The 25,982-nt window shown below is 40.0% G+C and overlaps 1 protein-coding gene across 1 annotated transcript in view; it reads left to right on the top strand.

Moving 5' to 3' along the window:
• smyd3 (SET and MYND domain containing 3) overlaps positions 1–25,982 on the top strand; it is a 117,613-nt gene that overhangs the window by 23,659 nt on the left and 67,972 nt on the right. Inside the window, exons 2-5 of the mRNA XM_086284153.1 lie at positions 4,511–4,574; positions 4,748–4,855; positions 5,128–5,185; positions 7,396–7,550. Coding sequence (XP_086140279.1) covers positions 4,511–4,574; positions 4,748–4,855; positions 5,128–5,185; positions 7,396–7,550 — 385 coding nt within the window. The remainder of the gene's footprint in view (positions 1–4,510; positions 4,575–4,747; positions 4,856–5,127; positions 5,186–7,395; positions 7,551–25,982) is intronic.

Below are 25,982 nucleotides of genomic sequence, written 5' to 3'. Positions count from 1 at the left end.
AAAACAGTTTTCTCTTCTTTTTTTAATCAAGATGTTATTGTTTCCCAGCACAAAGCAGGTGAAATGAAATTTTAAAAGACAAAAAAAATCATCTAATATAATAATTCAGAAACCAATCCTTCCCAGAGATTGTTTAGCATATTCAATGGTTTTCTAGCCTGCAAAAATATGAACAAATCACATAATAAATAATTTGGTTACATGATTATAATGGAATTCAATTTGAAACAGATATTGAACACATGATGTCATTGTTTACCTTCTAATGGAAAATTGCCTAATATATGCTGTACATGAACATGCAGTGTAGCTTCTACAATGTGCAGCGTCCGAGGGGTCACAGTGAAAGGAAACAAGTACAGAAGTTTAAAAAAATGGGATTGTCACCAGGATTGCTCTCTGGCCTGTGGAAGATGGATGGATTTCCTGTGCCTTGCAGCTTTTAGTTATGATCTGTCTGTGTTTAGGTTTGCCCTTATCCTATCTGTTGTTACTCTGTGTCTCAGACTCCAGGCATGTGTTTCATGAACTGTGGGTGGCTTCCGTGTTTCTGGTTGGTCTCAACATGACAAGAATAACTCTGCTTTCACGAAACTCTGTCCCAGGGTGAAACTATAAATTTAGGGTTGAGTTCCAAGCTGGAAAGGCAAATAGGACACAGCAGCATAACAAAAAACGGGTGGGGGGGGGGGAAGACAGATGGGAAGGACAGCTGTAAAATGCAGAATCTAGAGAGCAGGGAGGGAAGAACAGGAAAGAAAAGAGTGTTTTGGAAACTTGTACAAGACTGAAGGCGCCTTGAGCCAAATACAACAATCGAGTCTGGTCACACGCTGATAGATGAAACGCTCACAGGAAACACTTAACTTCTGTCACTAATGTTGACGCTCTACAGCCTTTGGTCAGACCTGCGCCGCATTTGTTTATATTACATTTCAGATTTTGCCTTTAAGCTCTTTCTAATGTCATCTACTGCATTCATAGGTCCAGCATGTCCAATCTAATCAAATGTGCCGTTTTCAGTAAGATAAGCCCCGGCTTAATGTATTTAAATCCATCATAACATTTTTTTTTTCCATTATCTCATATTTCGTGTGTGAGCTCATAATACCATCCGCTGTCAGATTTAATTAGTAGGATTTTTATTATTTTCTCTATTTTCTTTCCTTATTATATGATAAATCCATAAAGACTTGCAACTTATTATTGTATATTAGCTCACGCTAAACCAGCCTTGGGGTGTTCGGCTGTCAGTGCTTATGCTCCATTGTTGGTAATGTGAAGAAATTCTTTAGCGAATGAAATGAATGCTAGGTTCTAAGCACTCTGCTTTGTCATTTGTTTCATGATTTCATGAAGCATGTGTCTGTCATACAGTGGTCTACCATGGAGTTAGAGGGTTTTTTTGTGGGTTTTTTTTTTTTTTTTACTGTCTCTGTCTTTTTTTAAAATTTTCTTTTCTTTTGTAGAAAATAAGCGATGAGCTCCTTGGCTGTAAAATTAATCCTGCGTAGAAGTCTGAAAACTACAGTGTGAATAAACCTGCGCCTTTAAGTATAAGATGTGAAACAAAGACTTTCTTTCAGTGGGATTAAAAATCTGTAGCACCGTGTAGAAACCTTCTCTGGTGCTGATGGCTGTTTTCTGAGACTCACTTCAATCTGTTTCCCTCCCATGTGACAGGTCAGGCAGGTATTTTACTTTTTGATCCATTTTCCCCGACATGAAATATTTAGCACTTATTAACAGGTATCTGTGTCTGTGCATTGCAGCCATACAGTTTATCAATACATCTTGCTAACCAAGCTTGCTGACCTTGGAAACTGGTCAAGTGGAGGACAAAAGAGGCAGGTCTAAAAAGCTACGTACAGCAGATGAACACTATCTGAAGGTCATGTCCTTAAGAAATACTAAAGAAATCCATTAAAAACCTGACAGAGGACCTGAGAGATGCATCTGGCCCTTCAGTTTGCTGTTTACTGAAGCGTCATCAAAAATGTCTCAGTGGAACGGTGACTGTCAAGAAACCACCTTTTGTTAAGGAAGGGAAATGGTTAGAAAAGGGGGCAGTATGCACACAAGAACTCATGAAGTGATACATTTAGAAATGTTTGGTTCAAATCATCCATATCTACAGAGGAGGTCAGGAGAGAGCTACAACTGTGAGTGTCTGCAAAACTGAGGGTCTGTGATGGTTTGGGCTGAATTTCAGCCACTGATGCTGGAATTTTGAATGCAGAATAGTTCTGTCAGGTTTTGATCCACCATGCAAAACCATCTGGGAAGGATCTGATTGGCAACAGCTTAAATTTTCCATCCATCCTTATTTATAAAGCACCTTAAAACACAAAGTGGTGTGCACTGGAATTAAATAATAAAATTACACAAGATATTTATAAAAAAGATTTTTCAGTATGACAATGATCCCAAACACACTGTGCTAATTCAATAAAACCATACTTGGATAGAAAAAACATAAGGGGACACTGTAAGTCATGGATTGGCCTCTCCAGAGCCCAGACCGCAATATTGCTCAAGCATTGCAATCATCTTGACAGAGAACAGAACAAAAGGCAACAACATTCAAAGAAGAGCTTTGAATGTCCTCCAAGAAACCTGGAGAACTTTTCCTGAAAACTACGTAACCCTTTAAAGCCGGTCGGAGCGGGCACGCTCCGTTTTGCGCAACTATTTTTAAATCCCAGTAGCACTGCAACCACATAAGCTAGCGCAATAATTTTTTTTGCATATGAAACCGGAGGAGTTGTACTTACATCTTATGCCATCAGCTTGTCCTAGATCACAGTTTCCTTCCACATATAGCTTTGCAAAAACTGCATAAAAAGCACTTGCAGCAACAAAAACATAATATTCCAGAAACACGCTTTGCCAATCCGATCAGCTGTTCGTAACACTTCCTACATTGAAATAGACGTCAGTGCGAACGATCGCATGTACGACATGACCTGCCCGAAACCGGAAGTGACGTTATTTTGCGGAAATGTAGTTTTTTTTACCATCAGGGCCTTATGAGCCTATACTTGTGTTTTTAAAAGTTATGTTTGACTTTATGACTTTCTGTGTCGTTTCTGGGATGCTTAGGACTCACATTGCACTGCTGGAAATAGTTTATTTTGATGCATATGCTGTATTTTTTGCAAATTTGCATTATAATATGCAGTATATAAAAATTGGTGTATTTCAAAAATAAAACTATGAAGACACTTAAATTAAATTTCCTGTGGTGGGAAACTATTTTGTGCAACTTTTTTGTATTTACAGTTTAGAGGGATAAGCCTCTTAACTTTCTCTAACTAGAAATATATGTTAAAAAACAAAAACGATTTTCAATTTTTTTGTAGTTTATTGCATTTTTTGCAATTTATGTAATTACTATGCACTTAATGCAGACATATTATTAAAATGTGGGCTATAATACTTGTATTGATGTATATCAACTTGAAATGCTCCCAAAAATGGCACTACAACATGAAAAAATATAATATAAGCTCTGGCGGACTTGGTTCTATGCTAGATCTTAAAGGGTTAAAAAATAAATCACTGCACCTATTTCTCATTTTCCTAGTAAAACATAAAGAAATGAGGGATGGCTCAAGACATTTGCAAGTATAATAAATAATTGATTTGAATAGCCTACATTGACTTACGTGTATGCACTCATACACACACACACTGAAAAGATTCCTGTGAGTCACAACTTGTGTGTTTTAGTGATGCCCCCACTACTGGCTGTAATTGGCCTCATGAAGCAGGCTGACACTGCGGTGCTCCGGCTTGTTATCAGGCTGACAGACAAAGTGGAAAGGACAGCAGTATCACTCAGAGAAACACAGCAGACCTCGGAGGCATATGCATACTCACAAAAATACACACAAACACCACCACAAGTGGACGCACAGCTGTCACATGTCGCCATTCCGACACAGGCAAGTTATGTGATGTGGTGAGACTAACCGATGGTGACGGTGAGGAGAGTGCACCTAAAGTATTGCCCTTAAACGACAATCGAATTGGAGCTGGGTAGACAGATAAAATGAGATAATGGACGCACACAGTCAGTTTAATGCGATGAATAGAAAAGGATAAGACGACATCCTTTCACGGTGAAAGGTCAGTACAATGACAGAAGTATGCTTGAGCTGATTTAGGGATTTGTTTGGTGATGCTGAATTTTAACCGTCTCAAAAAGTGTTTAACATATATGGAACAGCTGAATGTTTTTGTTCAAACACTACAACTATCTGTCAGTACAGGAAGACTGGCATCGCAAGTTTTGAAATCTAAAATCCTGGTCCCATTCCAGGTCACCAAGACCTTTTAAGTCATCTCTAGCATTTTCTTCTCTCAGCTGGAGCGTTTTTGTTTGTTTGTTTTTAAAGACAGTGATTCAGCCTTTGAATATTTTATGTCTTTAATGCCACACTTTCTTCTTTTTAGTTAAGAATGTGCGCAGAATTAACACAACTTTTCAAAAATTCCTTCTGTCCAGACGTGAGAGCTTGTTGAGGTGTTCCCAGTGCAAGACGGCTCACTACTGCAATACCGCGTGCCAGGTACAGTGTGTGTGTTTGTGTGTTTTAATCTTTTGGGGACAAAAATCAAGTTCTCATAATGTAAATCATTACATTTTAAAGTGTACACTTTGTTTATGGCTTGTAGCTGGGGTAATAATGGCTATGATGGATGTGTCTGTATACATCAGTGTATTTATATCCTCCTTCTGCAGAAACAAGCATGGTCAGGCCATAAGAGAGAGTGTAAATGTCTGCAGAGCCTCCTACCCAGACTTCCCACTGACTCAGTCCGTCTAGCTGCAAGACTCATCTTTGCCTTGGTATGTTGCTGGACTTTCCTACTGTTCAACTCAGTTAAACTAAATGTGCTCAAAGAAAGCTGCTTAATACCTTTCCTTTTATGCACCATAACAGGCGGGCATTCCTGCTCTCAGAAAAACCAGACTTTAAAGAAATCCATGTCATGTTTTCTCAGTGTATGAAAGTTTCAAGGACTTTATCTGGGAGCAACAATAAATACAGCACATAATGCGCATCGATAGGAGAACGATATTTCAGTAACACCAGAGTGAACTGCTCTTTTTCTATGCAGTTAAGTCCGTCTAAGAGCAGCAGTGAGGAGCTCTACACTCTAGAGGAGCATGAATCGCGTAAGTTTGTCTTGCAAGTGTCTGTGTGCGTTTTACCTCACTGTAATAAAGGTTATTAGAAAATGTTTGCTCTTTCACCTGTGTGTTTATTTATATATATATAGAGAGCGAGCGCATGTGTATATATAATCCAGTCGTAGCCAAATGCAAACTTTTTATTTTCAGCTGGGCTCATTCCTGTTTTAGATGCTATAAGGTTTTCTTTAAAAAACCAAAATCACTGATTTGAACCTTTACAGAACAGGCAAAATGATGTTGACATGTCTTGTTACACTTATTGTAAGTGTATCATAAGAGCTCTAAATTTGCAAATTAGATTATTTTAAATACTGAAAAGCAGAGAAGTCCAGAGCTCCCTCTCTCCACCCACCTTTTTCAGCTTATCAGGTGTTTCTAGGTGAGCTAAGACATGTAGTCTTGGGTCTACCCCAGGTAAGACATGCCCAGGACATTTCACTTGCCACCTGGTGGCATCCTTGCTAGATCCCTGAACCACCTCAACTGACTCTTTTCAGTGTGGAAGAGTAGAAGCTCTACTCTTAGTCCCTCCTAAAAGGCTGAACTCCTTACTCTCTCTCTAAGGGAGAGGGGCCCGGCCGCCTTTTTGAGGAAACTCGTTTCCGCTGCTTCTATCCGTGACATCATTCTTTCAGTCACCACCCAGAGCTTGCATCCGTAATTGAGTGTAGGGACATTGCTTGACCAGTAAATTGCCACTCATGCTCAGCTCTCTCTTCACCACAACGAACCACTACTGTACTAATGCGACATTCTCAAATTCCTCCAGCAGGAGCACCTTGCAACATGCCACCCAGTGACTCCAAGAAGGCTGCGTACTCTGAACTTTTGTTCGGCAACTACAGATAGTCGAGACAAAACGGTGCAGGGCAACAACCCTCTCGGCTACCGGAGAAATCTCCAACATTCAGGCAGTGACCTGCTTAGTGCACTTATGTTTTCTGGAATTTGACAGTGATTATAATTAAATGGCTTTTAATGGCTTTTTAACAATAAGTTAGTCCACTGAATACCTGCACAGTGTTTTGCTGGAGGTTTCTTCTTGTTAAAAGGGAGTTTTTCTTTCCCACTGTTGCCAAAGTGCTTGCTCTTAGTGGGTCGCATGATTGTTGAGGTTTCTCTGTTGTGTTACTACAATATAAATGTCCTTGAGGGAACTGTGGTTGTGATTTGTTGCTGTATAAATAAAATTGAATTGAATCGGATGCAAAGCAATTCTCATTATGCACCCAAAAGACCTTCAGTATCAACATAATAGAAAAAGTAATAATTCATCTCAGAGAATGGATTTTTATAAAAAGACAATGTGGTTCCTGGAGCCAGTAGGTTTTTCTCACTGAGCCTAGCCCCAAGCAACTGGGCCGCTTCCTGTGGCAAAGACAAGTTTTAACTGTGGCTGAGGGAAGAACTGGGGGACAGATGAGCTACTAGAAGATGGATCACTAAAAAGTTGTGCATCTAGAAACAAAACATCAGACTTTTCTCTCTCATCAACTAAGCCAGTAAAACAACAGGCAGTATTTCATCTGAATGCGGTGCAGGTCTCGTTGCTGATGGCAGATTTGGGTAACTGGCAGGTGATTTAGTGTTGGAACTGTATCCAGAAATACTGACTAAACAGACGGCATCAAAGTGATCCTGTGGTTCCCTCTGTACCACTAGAAAGCTCTTTTTCTTTCCATTATTCTGAGATTTTCAACACACACCTGACAAACTGAATGAGATGCCCATGGCTTGTCTTGATTACCCAGTTTCATACCAAAATAAGCAGAGGATGCCACTCGTCAAAAAACATGATGCGATAGAGCAAAATGGATTTTTTTAAAACAAATGTTAGATTTTATACAGCGAATATGATGCAGGACAGTGTGACGGGTTTAACGATATTCTGCATTTATCTGGCAAAAGTCTCATTGAGATTGAAAGTCCCTTTACAAATGTGATTTAGCAGATGGCGTCAAACATTCTACCTACTTTACACATTAACAAATACGACTGTTAGATACTAGAAATAAGTGAAAACCTGCATCATATGTTATAAAATATCAATTTAGGTCCATTTACAGGCAAATTTTAGGAGTCCTCACATCATCACCTTTAAAGAACATTACATTTTTACACCAGAATACCTGGATTTTATGAAGTGTTTCAACTACATTTGTATGATTTTTAAAAAAAAAATGTTTTTACAGATCTAACTTCTATGCCTGAGAAGAAGAAACAAGGTCTTTCTCAGCTGGCGTCCATGTTAGAGCTGTACCTGCAACAGGAAGTACCTGACCTGTTACAGGAAATGGGATCAGCACTGCCACCTTCCTGCCAAGAACCCCTCAGCCTCATTGCCAAGGTCAGCTAAATGCACATTTGCTTTTCTGCATAGTAAGAACACCTCATCATGCACATGAATACGCAATCAAATCCCGTGTACCTCCATAAAAAGACACATCACCTCCTCCTTGACTTATCCCACCGCACGTCTGAGATCTTCCGAGCATTCGTAATCAGATCCCCTGTGTTTATGTATTCCCAGAACAACTTCAGGTCTCACTCTCTTAAAACGTACCAGCTGTCTTCGGTGGAACTGAAACCACAAACTCCTGTGTGTTTATCTGCAATTTGCTCTTCCTCTGTTTTCTGTTAGCTTGTGTGACTCCTCGTCATTTCATTGTGTTTGAATTCCATCTTGTGCGCATGTTCATTGTGTTTTTCCCACCACAGTGATTGCATGCGTGTTTCTCGAATGATTATGAGCCTTTTGATAACACAAAGGTGCAAATAAGCACTTCTTACAAAAAACTGTCATGATCGAAACAAAATACACCAACTTTCTTCATCCAACTTTTCTACATATAAAGCGTCATTTACATTCGACTCAAAGGAAGTCAGATTTAATCAGTGGTTGTTTTCTTTCAACAGATAGCTGTGGATGTATTTCAAATACTGTACTCGTAAGGCGAGAAAGGGCAAAAGTGTTTTGGGGTTTTTTTGTTGCTCTTTTACGTTTCACTGAAGATCGTATAAACAAATCAGACTGCTGTTAGTAGACTGTTCTGTGGACACGTGTGGCTAAGATGGAGGTTTTGGTGTAAATCAGAAGCTTCATGTTTGGAGAAGGGAAAGCTTCACATACCAGTATAAGAGTCTTCCTCATTTATGAAAAGCGGTGGGAAAAACACTGCTTGTTCCTGTTTTGTTGTCAGTGGGCGAAAAAGTCTCGGCATCATTGAAAGAGCAATACATTTAGAATCATGCACGAAGAACAAGATGTCAGCACCTCCAGAAACAGAAACTCAAGCTGGGTGGTACAACGCACACAAGAGTGGTGAGAGATGTATGGAAAAATCTCACTTATGACGTTAATTCAAGAGAAATTAGCTGTTTACTTGAGAAAACCCACAAAAACCCAGAGTTGCACATGTTCTAAACTTCAGAATGATTTAATTTCCTCTAAGCTGATATAAAAGAGTGATCAGCTGTGACTGGTGATATTTAGTTGCAGAAATTGCTGCTGTGAATGTTGTTTAAGGTGATCTCATCACCGGTATATGTGACACGTATTATTACTGGTAATCCTTCTTAGTGGAAAGTTTTCCTTTGGTTAGGGTCGCTCACAGGTCACTCACCAGGTTCACCCACCGGGGGGTGTTTACAATTAGAGCATTTGTGCCACAGTGCAGTGACTCAGCGTCTGACTGGAGACACCAGCAACCTACAGACAGACAACAGGCTTTTTTCTCCTTTGTAAGCCCAGCCACAAAGGCCTGTATTCAAAAGATTGGCTAATGGAGAGGAATGTAAAGTACAGGAGTGCCTTGTTTTTGTAGAAGCACTTTGTGTTAAAATGGCTGTCAGATCAGACGTCGCCTTTATGTCCATCAATTTGTTTTGCTCTCTTTTCCTTGGTTGAGCCTCTGCATGCGACATGTTTGTCTAGAAAACACAAGATTTCGACAGCCAGTGCTCACTGACCTTTAAAAGCTTAAATTATAAAGTAAAATAAAGAAGTCTGAAGTGTCTAATTCAATTCAATTTTATTTATATAGCACCAGTGGCGGAGCGTGGGGGTGGCTTACTGGGCTTAAGCCCGGGTTGTTTTGTCAGAAGCCCGGGGTCTTTTGGGGTGTAATTTTTTCATAGTTAGATGTCTGGCTGACAACTGTATAAAACAAAAAGTACACACAATAGTCGAAGCACATAGTGCACACTGTGGGAATTTACGACTGTGCGTGAATCCCCCCTGATATTGGTATGATCCAAGCTCAGGCACTAAGCGACTGAGCGAGGGGGCGGGGCAGCTGCTGCCTGTGAGTGCGCTGTTGGAGAAACGGAGCCAGCCATACTAAGGAGAGCTTAAGTTTGACCAGGTACCAAAGCAAATCATTCGTACCGTACAAATAATGTAAATATGACGGTGCATCATGAAAGATTGATATCAAACTGATCACTTGACCAATATTACGTTATTGCTCTTCAAGTGAATCAACAAATGGCGAAATGAAAAGCCGAACAACAACAATGCTGTTTCTTTGGAGAGTCTCAGCTTACATGTGTGTATTCACAGTTGAAACCAGATATTTACACTTTATGGAAAACACAAGAACATTTTTTTACTGTACAACGTCATTTAGAGTAAACTTGTTTTGTTTTGGATAAATATTGAAATATCTTTTGAATTAGTTAAATGTCAGAATAAAGAGAGACAGAGCTTCTATTTATCATCACTTTCATCAAATTTAGGAGTATATACACTAAGTTTATTGTTAATTAATAAGAAACTGCAGACGATTCCATTCTGAGCTGAAGAAGCTTCTGATTGGTTCGTAGAGTCCATGTGAGTAAATTGGTGGCACACCTGTGGATGCATATAAGGTAAAACACAGAGCCTGTTTCTGTGAAATGGGAAAATCAAGAGATGTCAACCAAAACACCAGGAACAGAACTGTGGAGCTCCATAAGTGTGGCTCAGTTTGAATACAATTTGGTGCCATTTTCAATTAAGAAATACAGATAGTTTCTCTCTTTACTCTTAAAGTTAACAAATATGTTTTTTTATATTTATCAATCTAAAAAAAATAAACTTTTAGTCTGATTTGATGTTACAATTAAAAAAGTGTTTTTATCTGAAGAGTAAATATGTGGTTTCAACTGTATATTTGATGATTGTCAGCACAAAGAGAGAGAGAGGAACAGAGAGGGAGATGGAGAATGAGGACAGAACAGATGAACAAGAGCAGGTGAGACTCACATGTTAGTCAAATGGTTGTTTACCAAAAGTATCACCGTATCATAGGTCCTCATGTATCTCGTGTTTCTTTTTAGGTTTGTTACTTTTCAAATTCTACATTTATTAAGTTTTGCAGCTTGTTTGCACAACAAGGCTAAATAATTATATAAACTTTTCTCAATCTAAATATTGTACTTTGGTAGAATTAAAAAATAAGTGTAGTGCAGGTCTATGATGATTTTTAGTGCTACTATCATCTAGTTCTGATTCTGGTTCTGTCTTGGTTAAATCCTAAGTAGTCCTGATTTTGAACTGTTGTAGTCCTGTTTTAATTCTGGATCAGTTCTGGGTCTGGTTGAATTGGGGTTCAGTCCCTGTGTCTTGATACAGCCCCGACTGTGTTCTGCCTCGCTGCTTAATTAAAAAACTAGTTTAAGGTGTCCTGCATATGTGATATTTATTTTTCCCTAACTCAAAACAGAGCCAATTAATTTTTCAGTCATTTCTAAACACCCCCCCAAAAAATAAAAAAAAAATAAAAAATCCCACATGCATACTACCCTTTAGGGCTAAGCCCCGGGTGTTTCAAATGTCTGGCTCCGCCTCTGTATAGCACCAATTCACAACATCAGTCGCCTCAAGGCCAAGTACCATCTTCAAAACAATCACTTGAAGCCTGCAAATCTGGATATTTGGCATGCAGACCTGTGCCTCGTATAACAGCTGAGTTTTGTTGGATATGACTTATTCGTAAAGAGTTTATAATGTCAATGAAATTCACTATGTAGTCATTAAATTTTAAGAGTAAAGCCACTCATGCTCACACCTTTTACCTTGGTAATATACACGTGATCAGATCTTACGAGGCTGTGAAATGACGGTTGAGTAATCGCTAACGCCGCTTATTTACACTCTCTGCATCTCTTATGTACTAAATCATACACTGCCATCATATACTGATGTGGTCATATGTGATCCATTGGACTAAATCTTTGGGTCTGGTACAGTTGGGTTATCAATCATTCATAATCATGAATCAAGCATTATGCATCTGTGACTGCGCTGTTCCTGACATATTATTCAGTTGGATTTTAAAACACTGCGCCAAGCTTAAAATGAAACCATGATAGAAACACATAAGTGTGGCGTCCTTCCTAATGCCACATGAGCTGTCTATGAAACCAGACGAGGTGGCACAGAAAGCAGTGGTTTAGTGTGTCTGAGAAATATCAGGGAGAAATGGCTGTCCTGCAGCGTGCATTATCTGTAATGTGCTGCATACTGATGGTAAACCTTTTTAACTACCTTTGATTGATTGATTGATTGATAGATTGACTGATTAATTTAAAATATCACCTTCAATAAGATGGGCTAATAAATAAATGTGCCACTATCCAAAATGGTGACTTATCGTCTGCCAATAGGGGGCACTGTGATTGCATGGCCAACAGTCTGTATTTGTAGTGCAAAGGAGTCCTTCATTTCACTTTTGCTCTCTTATGTTTCATATTTGCTTTACCTCCCCTGCCTCTGTTGTTTCTACCTACTGTATGTTTACAACAATGTAAGGACAGTCAGACCTACTCTGTGTACTTCTGTCTGTCCTTATATTTTTGTCTCTCTCTTTGCTCATTATTCTTTTTAATGCAGCCCTTTCTTCTTCCCGTCTCCTCCTCTTGTGGTCGCTCTCTTTAATGGTCCTAGTACATAACAAATGAGGAGTTTATTATTGTGTACTTGGAGCATTCACTGTGCTTAACAAAACAGGTCATTACTGTGAGTGTGCTGTGTGTGCGTGTATGGGCATTTGTGTATGTATACGTGTGTGTTGGAGTTCCTCTCGTGTGGGGGTTTGTTTTCTTTTGTGCCATAAAAGCATTCTTTAGGCTAATAGCTGCTCTATCCCGTGTGCTAATAGTGTCGTACAGAAACATACATGCACGCACGCTGACGCACACAAGGAAGCAGTCCCACATCATCATTACTGCTCTTAATACCCCCAAGAGGAGCAAGGAGGGAAGTAGGGAGAGTTGTATTTGTGTGTGCTACTACTGTGTACTGTGTACGGTCTGCGTATTCACAGTGCTGGGGAAAGGTTTTAGACACCTAACGTGTTCTCGTAACACTATCACGGAGCAGCTTATCAGATTCTTTCTGCAGCACGATGGTGACGACAAACATGGAAACAGAAGAGCAACATCTTCAGGAACGCCTCCTCAGTAGAAGGTCTGCGTGCAGGAAGACTGCAGTGGGCATGCATCGTGTCTGTCCATGTGCTGTTTTTTTATCAGACTGCAGCAGTATAATAAGCGCAAACATGGAGCTCTAACTGTGCTGCTTTCATTGTTTCTTTAAAGCAACTTCCCCACTCTGCAGTGTGTGTGTGTGTGTCTTTAGATCTCACTGTGTGCGTCTCATCTTAGATACTTGCACATATTTGGATTTATGTGTGAATTTCTTTTTGTGCTTATGTGGTTAGTTCGTCTTTGCCTATACTTGTGTGTATTGCTTAGGTAAATGTGTGTGTGTTCTCTAACCAGCCTGCGAGCCTGCGTGTGAACTTATTGTTATGCTGCATCAGCCCTCGCTGCACTGAGACCCATTTCTCACACAAACTCCTTACATGACCGACATGTTACCCCATAAAAAACACACTCCCTCACCCCTCTCTGTCTTCCTGAACCTGGCTCTGTGCGTCTTGTTTTTTCCCTCTCTCGGCCTCACACGTTTGCTCCGCGCCACCTATCATTTCTCTTCTTCATTGACATTCGCCCTTCTCGTTCCCTCTCTGCCCAAGTTTAGCTTTTGATATGAGGGTTATAAATAGCTCTTTAAAGACACCTCACAGGGCTGTTCTAACAGTCCAGTGCCACCTTTTGAATTTTAAAATCTTGACTTAAAGTAACTCAGAAACATCATAGAAAAGTCTCATGCTTTAAAGCATAAAAATACAGTTTGTACTTTAAGATGATGTTAATGATTTTGAGCAGTGTGCATACAGTAATGCTTACTGTAGCATTATGCACAGAGATGAGTGGGTGGTTTAATGTGTAATCTGAAGATAATTATTAGTGAATATGCAGTTCCTGCTTGATGAAAATATAATATTTTAGTATTAATAATGGGGGAAGTGCTGAAACAGAGGCTGTTTTGCTGCTGCCGAACAGAAAAGAATGTCTTTTGCAGTGAAGTGAAATGGAGTGTTGAAAACAATCGTCTGTGGATCCTTTTTTGATTGCTGGAAATCTCCACTCCCATTTCCTTACTTGTTCAAGCTACCCGCTTCAAGTATTCTGTAATCAAACTGTGCATAGCATCCCTGTGTTGAGGTGACACACTGTACGCTTTGCACACAAGCGCGTTACTGTAGTCCCTGCATTGGGTGAATTCCCATAATCTTTTCTGCATAGCCAAAAAGCTACAAGAAACATCACTGTGGGACCATGAATCCAGCTTCACACATGTCTCCGGGACACAGCAGGTGTTTGTGTTTGTCTGCAGTACTTTGGGCTGTGTCCCTAATATGGTGCATACAACTGTTTATCAGAGGAACCTTTAAGACCTCCTTACTGTTGGAGCTCCATTCTGGCTGTTCTGTCTTTTATTTAACGTGAGCTTAAAGAAAAAACTGGCTCATCTATTGAGAGAGTGTTAAAAAACAAGAATAAAAGCTGTAGATGGAATATTGGGGGGGTGTAAGAAGAATGTGAAAAGAAAACGTCAGAAACGAGCAGAAGAGGGATAGGAACATGTACCTACTCGCACCTACTCTGCTTGATAAAAGGTTTGAAGTAGCTGTATTTATGGCTCTGTGTGCATGAGGCCGTAACTGAGACTCCTGGGAAACACACACACACGCACACACACACTTCTACCTACCTCTCTGACCAAGGTGGAAGCAGGGCAGCTCTCTATGGAAAAGTATGTTGTATTGTTTATTTCCCATATATAGTTACAATTTATCATGGAGGCACACACACACATCACCACCACCTGATGTCATGTGTGGACTGTGGCGCCAATAAATTTACACCCCTGCTGAAACTGCTTCACCTTCAATTATAGCAGCAGGAATGAGGAGCGTGTGTGTGTGTGCCGGCGTAATCCTCAGTGTGTGTGTGTGTGTGTGTGTGTGTTTGTGTTGATTCTTATTTTTTGGTCGTTATAATTTTTGGTCTGTTTGCTTGCTGTAATGTAACTTGTGTATATCTGTGTGTAGGAGTAAATCTGCGTGTAGACAGATGTGCGCTGTAGGTGTGTGAGTGTAACTTGTTGTTTCTGTGTAGGAGTAATTTACTCGCACGGCTTTTCCTTATATTTATTGGCCATCTGTTGAGCAGCTAAGTGGGATGCAGACGCCATCAAACTACGGTACTGTAACAAATGGAAAGGTTGTCACTTACCAAACTTTTTGCATGGGAGAATGAAGTAAAACTTCACATTTTTTCTAAATGGATCGACTAAGGAATGCAGATGCATGTATGCAGGAAGGAGAGGGGATGTATATAAATGAGAATATTGCATTTTAATGTTTTTGCCTGTACCATAATGTTTCCTTTTGCTCTTATGGATGCATGTTTGCCTGTATCCGGCGTGTGAAATCATTAAAATAATCCTCTTGTGTATGTCTTAGTATGCTCGGCCTTATCTCTTCAGCATTTCCCTGATCTGCTATTGTAGCTGCCAGTGCCATGGGTTCTACCTAATTAGCTTAGGCTTTGCAAAATCTCACACACACGTACAGCTTTGTGTAATGACTTGGAGTCCATCATCATGGATGAAGTCACAGACAGTATAATGTGAAAAGACTGCATGTGTGTGGGCTCTCGTGGGGAAGAGGTGAGGAGAAGAAGATGAAGAAGGGGGGAAGGAAAGAAAACAAGGCGCTGAAATGACTGGCGGGCCATGGGAAAGGGAAGGAAACAGGAGAAGATGCAGAAAAAAGAGAGCTTGTGAGGAAAAAGATTTCAACAATCAAGATCAGAAACAGGGTTGAGGAGATTTGGAGAAGAAGAGTGGAGGACACAGAAAAAAGGGACAATCTGAAAGGACCGACTATAAATTGTTTTGAGTTTTTGATAAATCTGCATGCCAGATTTAAAATTCTGCAAACTGATTTGACCTGCAGTGTGCTGTAGAAGACGGGGATGTATGCTACATGTTTGAGCTGGGGGTAGGGTTAGCTTAATGAGAAGCTTTTGGCTGCAGCAGCCGCTATCTCTCTCTCTCGTCTCCTTTATCATCCCTCATACTGGCACTGCTCTCTCCTCTGTCGCTCCGGCATCTACAGTAATTACTGTTCTTTGGTGGTTAAGAGGAATGTAGACGGGGATAGAGCGCGATAACGTGCCAAAGTGTGAGTATTTGTGTATTTTGTTTAATTTCCTCCAGACTTTCCTCTAGAGGGATGTTCCAGGAAGTGTGTTTCCTAAGCTGTCTCTCGCAGATTAGCCTTTCACACCAGCACAGTGACCTGGCAAAGACCTGTTGAAGTAAAACGTTCTGTGCATGTGTTCCAACATGAGGTCATGGATCGCATCCTGACCTTCCACCAAGCATTTCAGCCTGCTCAGTCTGCTCAGCTCTGTAATAAAAGGGTTTTTTAATGGGATATTTCAATAGTGAATTGTAGTTTAGCATGTTGTTGTCATGTTACACAATCCTCTCTCAAATGAAAATATATTTCACATGTTTAATCAGAGTAAAGATTTTCTATTTACACAAAAATGTCTGTGAAAGAAGGGAGGGAAATCCTTAAATCTTTGGCTGTTACACCTTTTTAATCCCTTGTGAAAAATTAAATGATTTGTGATGTATTTGTTTTGCATTAAGGTTGAAAACAGAGGGCAGCATAATTATATGCGTACATGTTGACATTTTTCTTGCACTGATTGGTCACTTGCCTTCCATTAACCTGTGGGTTTATCATCGCTAATCATCATCACTCCTGTACTCATGATGCTTTTATTAGTTATCTCACACAGGACATATAAAGACTATGTGTTAAATGAAGGATCAGCCTACTATTAAACGGTGAACCATGTTGCCTGTTCAATTTTAAAATACTCTGTGTCATAAAAAATGTGCTTTTATAGGGTAATTGCATTATTTTATTCACACCGTTATCTGATCTCATTTCAAATACCTGGGCCAAAACCACACTATCTGCAACACATTAATATCACTGATATTATAATACGAATACTATAATACTAACGTTTTCTGCCTACATGGATATAGTTTTCTTAAAATGTTTCAAATTAACTCTAAATATTTTAAAGACATACAGTCTGATTCCTTATTTACCGCTTTTTAAAAATAATAATAAAGACTGCTAACACACACATGCACACACACACACACACACACACACACACACACACACACACACACACACACACACACACACACACAGGCACACATTTGTTTGTAACTGATTGGACAGACAAATATGAGACCAAACAGCTTTGGGAAATTGTTTAATCTGGTTATAACAGTTCTCCTGCCCCCTTGGGAAGCAGACTGTAGGTATGCCAGATGGCCAGTCTGCCACTGAAAGTAGCTTTTTTTTTTTTTTGTTATAATTTGGAGCTTATGTTTGGGTGTTGGCTAAATAATTGTGAGTATTTTAAGCCATTTCCCCAAACCGTGTATTTGGGTAAATTTCTCTGGTAGGTTACATGATGTTTCCTGGGTGAGGCTGTGCCCTGTTTAGAAGCCTTAACACTTAGAGCACATTGTGCAGGTTACTTTTGCATACATTCAGTCATATACACAGTAATTTGGAATTAGCTTTTTTGTGCTGTTCCCCACTGTGTGGATTATTTGTCACATAATTAAAAACACTGAGAAATGTATAATTTGGATTTTCCTCTATTTAAGATCCCGGCGCTGTCGCCTTAATAAGTGCAAAAAAATAGTATAAGGGCATCATATTAAAAGAAAAATACATGGAGAAAATTGTTGTTTACACTGTTGTTAGCATGTATCGACTAACAGTTTGACCATTTTCTTGCAAAAAGTCCCATATGGAAAAGATATATATAAATCTTATAAAGTTTGTATCTGTCTTGTGTGAAACTTGTATGAAAAGCATACAAGAGTGAAAACAGATATAAGATCCCTTGAAAAATTATATAATGAAACTTGTATGTTTTGGATACTTACTAAAACAATATATGAAAGTAATGAGAAAGTGGCCACTTTTTTTTTTTACTATTTCTTTTCCATATGGGGTAGTAGCAAAGCTATGACTAAATTCTTTGAACAGTCCCAGGTTTCCATATACTGCAATATGCAGGTGAAACCTTTAATCAGTGATGTCATGGGGTAAACGGTATATTTTCGCTTTGGTTAATTGTCAATTTCCCATGTCCCCTGCTGTTTGCAGGGATTTAATGGCACCGTGTACATGAAAGTTATTTTCAGCTTTTACAGTTAATTTGGATGATAAGGAGTGATAATATTAACATCACTGTGCTTAAAGGCCACACATTTTCTGTCCCTTAGCTAAATGGCCTGTATATCTGAGTCTAAGAAATCCTTTTACAGGACGAAAAAGCTAAGAGCAAAGTGTTAGCCTCAGAAATGGTGATCAGGTTTGCAATCGGTGCTTTGGTTCATGAAATACGGCTGTAAATATAGAATTTCTAATGGTACAGCTACAATACAGGGTTCAAGTACGCACTCGTCCACCCACCCATCCTCTCTTCCTGTTCACCTGTCTGCAGGTCATTAGCGGGTTAGGTAAAACTTCCTTGTCTTGTGGAGGCTGGGGGAGGGCAACTGCAGCCTGTAAAGTATCCAGAATGCTTAACCATCAGTCCTTTTATTTCCATCCTGAATATAAATGAGTTTCTGCAGGCTTCGTTCCCTCAGTCTCCCTCTCATCTGTCTCTCATCTCTTTCTTTCTCAGTCTCCTCTTAAACCACAGCCAAGCATGAAACAGCGAGTGCTGTTCAGGGACAGTGAGTCACACCTTCCCTGACTATCAACTTCTCACTCTTCTGTGTGTGTGTTTGTATGGGTAACATTTGTGTTCCTGCAATCTTTTTAAGTGGAAATGAGCATGAATTTTCTCAGAAACCCAAAAAGCCTATTTGCTGTAACTTATTATGAAGAGGATTATTTTTAGAGTCAGGGACAGGAAATAATCGCGTGTTTGTGTTTTTTATGTGCACTTATTTGTTGTCCCATAGTGGATGAGAGCTCGGTATCATTTTGTTTCTGGTTTCTGTTATTTTCCCTTTAATGGGCATTCATGCTGTGCTTCCTCTTGTTAAACATCAGCAACTCGTCAGGAACACAAATAAGACTTTGTGTGTGTGGATGCAGATAAACAGGCACACGTTTTATTCTCTCCATTGTGTCATCTCTGCTTCCCGTGCATAGACAAAGGAGCACAAATTAGACATGCTGTTATAAAAAAACAAAACAAAAACAACTTATATTGTAGGCTATAATTTCTTCCTAAACACTAAGTTGCAGTAGTTTTTTTTTTAATGATAACATTAAAACTTTGTGAACTTTCTTGCACAAGACAAAGATAATCATTTGTGTAGCCCACTTCCACACTATCCGGTTGTTCAGTGATGACGCGACGAATCCTACTTCTGGGTCTAAAGTAGTCTGCGTTTAATATGGCTTTTGTGTTGTTAACATGTTTAATGTTATGTATTTTCTTCTATTTGATCTCAAAAAGCTCCTAAAACAGTCAGTGATCACTGTTGACCTCCCTCGGCTTTTATTACCACTAATCATTTATTTAAGCTCAGTTTTTACCTTAGGATGTAACTACAGCCCAGCCCATGCAGCAGTATATGAATGACTAACCTCGTATTGTGGATGGATTATCTCAGTTGTTCTCCTGGCTGAAGTTTGGTCCTTTTACAGCATCCTGCCGTGCGATTACATTTGTTCCTGACCACCGAGAACACTCACGGTAACTTTTATCAAGTGGAAAAAAAGTTAGCTTGTTTATATTATGCTAACATAGCTGTGTCGCTAGGGATCACGTAGCACATCATTATATACCAGCTAGCCCAACTTCAGTAACCCTACAAACATCACTGCTTTTTAGTTTTCTTTCTTCATTTATGCTGGAAGTGATAGCTGAGCTGTACGTTTTAATTTGTTTCCAAAACCCCGCAGTCATATTGTATTTAGATAGAAGCTAGCGAGCTAACTCCCTGCTAACTTCTAACTCTGTTAAATGTCATAAATTCCGTTTTCATGGATGCCTGGATGTTAAACTCAATTGTTACACCTGGTAGAGCAGAACGCTGATCATTTTATTAAAGATGAAAAACTTTAGATAGTTTTTCAACTCTCAGTAATGCCATAGTGATCGTTTGATATATGGACCTGCAGCGGAGTTTAGACCCAGACACGGCTAGTGACGTCAGACTGAACAACCGGATAGGCCAGGTACTGTGGTAAATGTAAATTCAGTTTTGAACTGAAACCTGGTTTTTAATTGTAAATAATTAAAAGTCCCAGCATTTTGGAAATGGGGTTATATATTTGCACTTAGAGTTATTCAACTTGGTGCTGATAAGAAAGTTTGTGGTGGTATCATGTCTGCAGACTAAATATGCATTTACATCCAACTGCCTTACTTAGTCAGACTTGAGTAATGATTGTAATTATTGGAACTCATATTTATATTAACATTTTCTTTCCCCCCCCAAAATTGGGTGTTATATAAATAAATAAATCTCAGCAATCAAGAATTCAATGGGAAGAGCACAGATTATTGACCGAAAAGTTGTAGGCTAATGCTTAAGCTTGTTACATGCACACTTTTCATTCTAAATGGTAACACTTTTCTATGTAGATTTTACAAAAGCCAATAGTAAATTGATCCAGTTTTAAGAATAAACAGACTAAAATAGGATGACAACCTCACTACCGCTAGGAAAAATTGATGGTAGCACATTGCAACCAACCGGTCTACAGCAACTTACCAGGCCTTTGCTAAGCTTGATGGCATCCTGAAGAGGTATTTCAACCATTTGATTCAGCTGTGTTGGAGTAGGAATGCATCTAAAAGCTGCAGAACAGCTCTCAAGGACTGGAGTTGGAGACCCCTGGTCTACAGTGTGACTTTTTGCAGTAGGGGACCCCGCTCAACTGGTTTTATTCTGATTATATTCCTGTTTAAAAACAAGGTTGCCAAGTGCCTATGTGATTTTGTGGTTAAACCACTGTCCTGCGGCAGCTATGTCAGTAGTTATTGAGGAGGAATTTTTGAATTTCTGTTACCAAACTATGAGGTATTGGCTAGATTTCAGATGAAAGTAGCAATGTGAATTTCAGTGTATGTAGAGAGCAACAGATTTGTGATTTTCTCCAGTTTATCACAGTTAAATGTCGTATTATCACAAACAGATTGCACGTAATGGCCAAGTTGACGCCATTTCATGGGAAAGTGATAGAAAACGGATCGCATACTGACTCCGTGTGTTTGGGTCCCTGTCTTTGAAACAACCTCAAAGGCAACAGGACTCCAAGCTTGTGGTTGCAGAAATTTTGGTCATGTTTTCTCAAAGTTGCAAACACCTCATTCCCAAAGATTTTGCACATTTTCAGAGCCAGCAAGCCTGACTGATTGAGTAGAGGTATGTGCTCTCTTATGTCTCTGTCATGAAAATATAGTTTATGACTCTATAACTTCACCTAAAACAGTGACCATTGTAACAGACCAAATATTTTTATTCTAAATAAGAAAAGCAGTCCAAGTTTTCCAACAGGTGTTCAGTTGGGTTAAGATCTAGTGCCTGCAGAGGCCATAGCACATGATTTTCATATTCATCAAACCATCCAGTTTTCACTCATCCCATACAGATGTGACACAGATGATGTTTTGAAGAGGAGAATGAGTTATTCGTTAATCATAAGATTAATGCAAAAAGTGCTTGAAAGGCTCAGTAAGAATACAAAAGGATACAAATGTTTCATCTCAGCATAATGGGGATCCGTCGCTACAACTTTGTATTGATTTATTGAGTTTTGACCCCTCACTCTAAGGGGACAAGAATAACGGGTCACCAGCAAAATGCCTCCCACACTGAACAGAGCTTTGTGGTCACCTCACTGTAGGAGTCAGACATCCAGAACTGTATGACATCTAAGCATTCGCTCACTTCGGTTAAGAAATACTTGTAAGATCATATCACTTTTCTCTGCTTCTCTGTAGACTGCTGCTGTTGGTTTTGCGCCTTTAAGCACACATATGTAATGTGTACTTTATGAATACATACTTGACGTTCCTCTATAATAACTATCAGACTGCTGTTACTGAGGCATTCTCACCAGGTCTTACATTAACAGTCTTGTAGAGGTTTTTGCATATTATCCTAATGCACAAGCACCAGGGCATTAAACGTGCACCACTGACCACCAGTTGTGACTCTGTGTGCTGTTGTCTTTCCAATACATCTCAATTCGTAATTTGCTTTGAAGCAATACTTCTGGCCGGACTTCTCCAAGCCGTGCCCTAAACATGAACTTAGTTTCAGTATCACTTTGAGTGTTCTTGGTGCCACCATGAGAAATATAGAAATAAATTAGTCATTTTTATGGACAGAGCCCGATAGGTTGCTAATTACTTTATTGTATCAGACGCCTCAGCTGTGTGAAGGTATCTGTGTTTGTTGTTTGCCCAGGCTTTTTCTTCTGTATATGTCGGCAAGTGTTCCTGTGTGTGTGTGTGTGTGTGTGTGTGTGTGTGTGTGTGTTATAGAGAGAGAGAGTGAGAGAGAGCGAGATGGTGTCTTTCTATTGATTGAATCTGGCAGAGCAGGTTTCCTATGTGTCAGCAGTTTTGTTCACCCGAAGCCAGCCAGATACAAAAAGAGACAAAACCACAGAGGAATGATAGCAAGTAGACAAATCGGAGACAGTATTTTTAATTTTTTTGTATTATCTTCTTTTCATTTCAGTTTTTCATTTCTTTTTTTTTTGCAGATTATGATAAAATGATTTTCTAAAATGGACTTACTTGCTAAGTTGGCATACAAAATATCTATCAAGCAATTGTCTTTCTTTAATTTACATTCAACCTCACATATCATCGCAGTTAAGTGATTTATGTATTTCACCTCTTAGAGAGACCAAAGGGGGATTTCGAATTTAATGAACCCCTCCCTGAAAACACCCCCAGGTGGAGATGAAAAGAGTGTAAAGGAGTGGGAGGGGAAGATGACAAGGGGAGGAAGGACAAACACACAAACACTTGTGTCCCTGTGGCCTAGTATATCTAACATTGTGTAATTACAATGGGGAGTGTCTTTAATTGACTCCTACTGCAAACCCCTGGAGTCTGCAATGAGAGTATATATGAGAGAGTCCATCAATACGAACAAATATTGTAATGCAGCTCTCCGTCGCTCATAGTATTGTGTTTTTATGGATATATTTTATTTAAATAAGAATGTATTTGTGTATGTACAGTACAATATACAGCGGCAGTGAGACAACTGCTATGCTGTAACAATACCAGATGAGTCAAAATAATACCAGCTGGGTGTTTGCTATTATGCAAAATTAAAAATAAGCATTTTAATTTAGTATAAAAAAAGAAACACAGTTTAAGTCACCAAACACATTTTCAATCTTTGCTTTAAATCTGCGTGTCATTATTCTCACGTCATATTGCCATTCAACTTTCGCAAACTCACCACATCACAGATTTAGCTCTAAATTTATATTGGAGGAATTTCATTATATGGCAGGTTTCTGCAGCCCAAAGATATTACATTTTTTTTCTAACTAATACGTGTTTTTCAATTATTTTTGTGGTAAAATGAGCATTTTCTAGCCTAAAAAATTAAAAACGATATAAATTAATTATATTAAACAGATATTAAATCAAACTACAATTGATGTGTCGTTTGAAGGTGTACAAATTGAATTGTTACCACCAAACACCGAATCATTGATCCAGCCTATGGCTCAAGGCTCTATTCACGCACTTTATATGCAAAACGCCCTGCACCACCTGGTCGAGATATATATAAAAATAATCAAACACTATGCGGATTTTCACCTATCATGGGGGGTCCAGAAACGTAGCCCCTGCGATAATCAAGGGTATACTGCACATCTTTTTGAAGTCTTATAAAACCCAAATATATTCTGTCAGTAGTTTTTGGTTCCACTTGATTCACTTGATTGGTTTTAGTCAGACGTGGGTTTGGGAATTTGTTTACTAAACAAATTCAGAAATGAACTAAGTTGTAAACCTCAGAATTGCTTCAAGTTACTGCTTCTAACCAGCAGTCTCAGAAACAAATCCTGTGCTCGTGCTATTCTTGTGGTAGGACCCCACCCTGCAGCTCTTTCAGTAGAACAATGCCTGCAAAGACACTGCCACAGTAGTGCTACCACACAAACATGCACTAAATTAAAGTCTAAGTGTGCATGTGCATGGAGCTAATATAGCCATTATAGCCATTAAGAGTTTTTAGTGCAGAACCATCTGACCTTGAGGGTTAGATGTGGCTCAGAACGCAGAGCAGGGCGTCGACTAAACGGAAGGTTGGTGGCTTGATCTCTGGCAACTCCAGCCTTGTATCAATGGGCGTGTAAATGGGTGGATGTTGATGTATAAAGTGCTTTCAGCGCTCAAGTAGAGCAGAAAAGCGCTGTATAAGAACCATTCCATTTAACTTATTTAATAGTTTTAGTTATTGTCGTGCTGACCTAGTAGGTGTGGCTGTTATTCCTCTCTTCCTCCTCCTGCCCACTACCTGTTCGGTGCTGCTGCTTGCGCATGGCCGCTGTTTAGACCTTGGGTGCAATCAACAACTAAGCGCGGCCTGGTGTGCGGCGCCCTGCCAGGTGAGCCACATTAGAGCAATCAAGGGTGGGCGTGCCTAGTAGACCTTAAAATGCATGCAGCAGTCATTTGACCCGTGAGCAACATACTGAGAGGACAGCAAACAAAGTACGATCCACTTTTCCACTGTGAGGAAGACTTTGAACAAGACGGGCTATTGGTTTTTACCTGCTGCTACCTACCTATCTACCTGGTCAAAATAAAGTTGAGTGAAATTCAAAGTCTGGTCTTTTTCAAGTGTGGGCACCTCACAGTCAGAAAACACTTGACAGTAAAAAACCGGCCTGGCCAGTAGAGAAACCGGCCTTGACCAGTGAAGACTCCACAAAAGCTCACCACAAAGACGGAGAAGACTCCACCCGGGGGCCTGGAGGAAATCGCACGCCGTTTGCCAGTCCAATCAACAACCGAGAAAACAGCATGGCTGAGTCCAAGTCACTCGAAGAGCTGAAAATAGAGCGAACCACTGCAAAGAGACTGTTTTCCAGACTCACCAACCATATAATAAGGACCCACATGGATATGTCTGTAGAGGAGCTGCAGGATTCCTTCAAGAGACTCACAGCAGAGGGCTCCAAAGTGATTGACGTGAACGAGGAGCTTGAAGCCGCCTACATCACGCAGTGTGAAGCAGAGGGCACACCGGAGCTGATGGGCCAACAGAGAGCAGACGTCGAAAAAACGGAGAAAGAATGTGAGCAGAAGTTGAAGGAGGTGAAGCACCTGATCAGAGAGACACTGTGGACATCATATGGTGAAAAAGAACTGACCCTTGCTCTAAAATCAGCAGAAATGGCGTGTGAGAACGTCACATCCACTCAGCCTGATACACCGCTGGAGGCATATGATTTTATGCTCCACCATCTAGAAGAACTGGTGAAGAAAGCTAAGCAGGCACACCAGACATGGAACCGCTGGGCTTCACCTGCTGAGAGGCGAGATTGTGATCGTCGACTGATGGAGCTCGAAACCTGCCTTCCAAAGCTGGTGTCAGGGAAGGCAGTCCTGATCAAAGCAGAGAGGATTAAAAGAGATGCCGACAAAGCAGTTGTCACAGTCCGCAACGCAGCCTCGGTCGCAGCCATAAAACTGAAAGCCACAGCTTTACCAAAGTTCACCGGCAGCCAGCGTGAGTTCTACAGATGGCGGAAGGAATGGGAGGCTCTGCAAAAGCAAGGTGAACCAACCGGGTCCGTGGAAGTAAAGAAATTTCAACTTCTTGATAGCCTCGATGATAAAGTGGCCAAAGATCTGCGCCTGTCCACATACACCTCGGCCGATGAGATCTTCAGAGTCCTCGAGAACCGCTATGGAAATCAAGCCACCATCGCCATTGAAATCATTGAGGGGCTTCAAACTATCCCTCCTGTCCGTAGCAACCAGCCTAGAAGAATTATAGAGCTTATCCACGCAGTTGAAAAGGCCCTCTATGATTTGAGTGAGCTGGATGAAGCAAATGCCATAAAGAACCTCTTAGTAATAAAGTCTATTGAAAGCAAGCTGCCTGAGTCCCTAAAGAAAGACTGGCTTACTCACGCTGCTGATCCAAAGAATGCTGTGACTCATCAGAACCGGTTTGACAAGCTGCTCGCATACCTCCAATCTCAAGAGTCCATCTACGAGCAGTTAGACCAGCTGAGAGACATCGACCCTGCCAAGGAGAGAATAAAGTTCCCAGTAAAGTATGCCCGTACCAAGTCAGTTAAATCCAGTA

This window comes from Aulonocara sp. 'chitande type north' Nkhata Bay, linkage group LG1 (genome assembly GCF_057382095.1).
Source record: "Aulonocara sp. 'chitande type north' Nkhata Bay isolate Kocher_YH1m ecotype deep benthic linkage group LG1, A_spYH_male_GT1.1, whole genome shotgun sequence".
Taxonomy (NCBI): Eukaryota; Metazoa; Chordata; class Actinopteri; order Cichliformes; family Cichlidae; genus Aulonocara; species Aulonocara sp. 'chitande type north' Nkhata Bay.
This window is presented reverse-complemented; position numbering and strand designations above follow the sequence as displayed.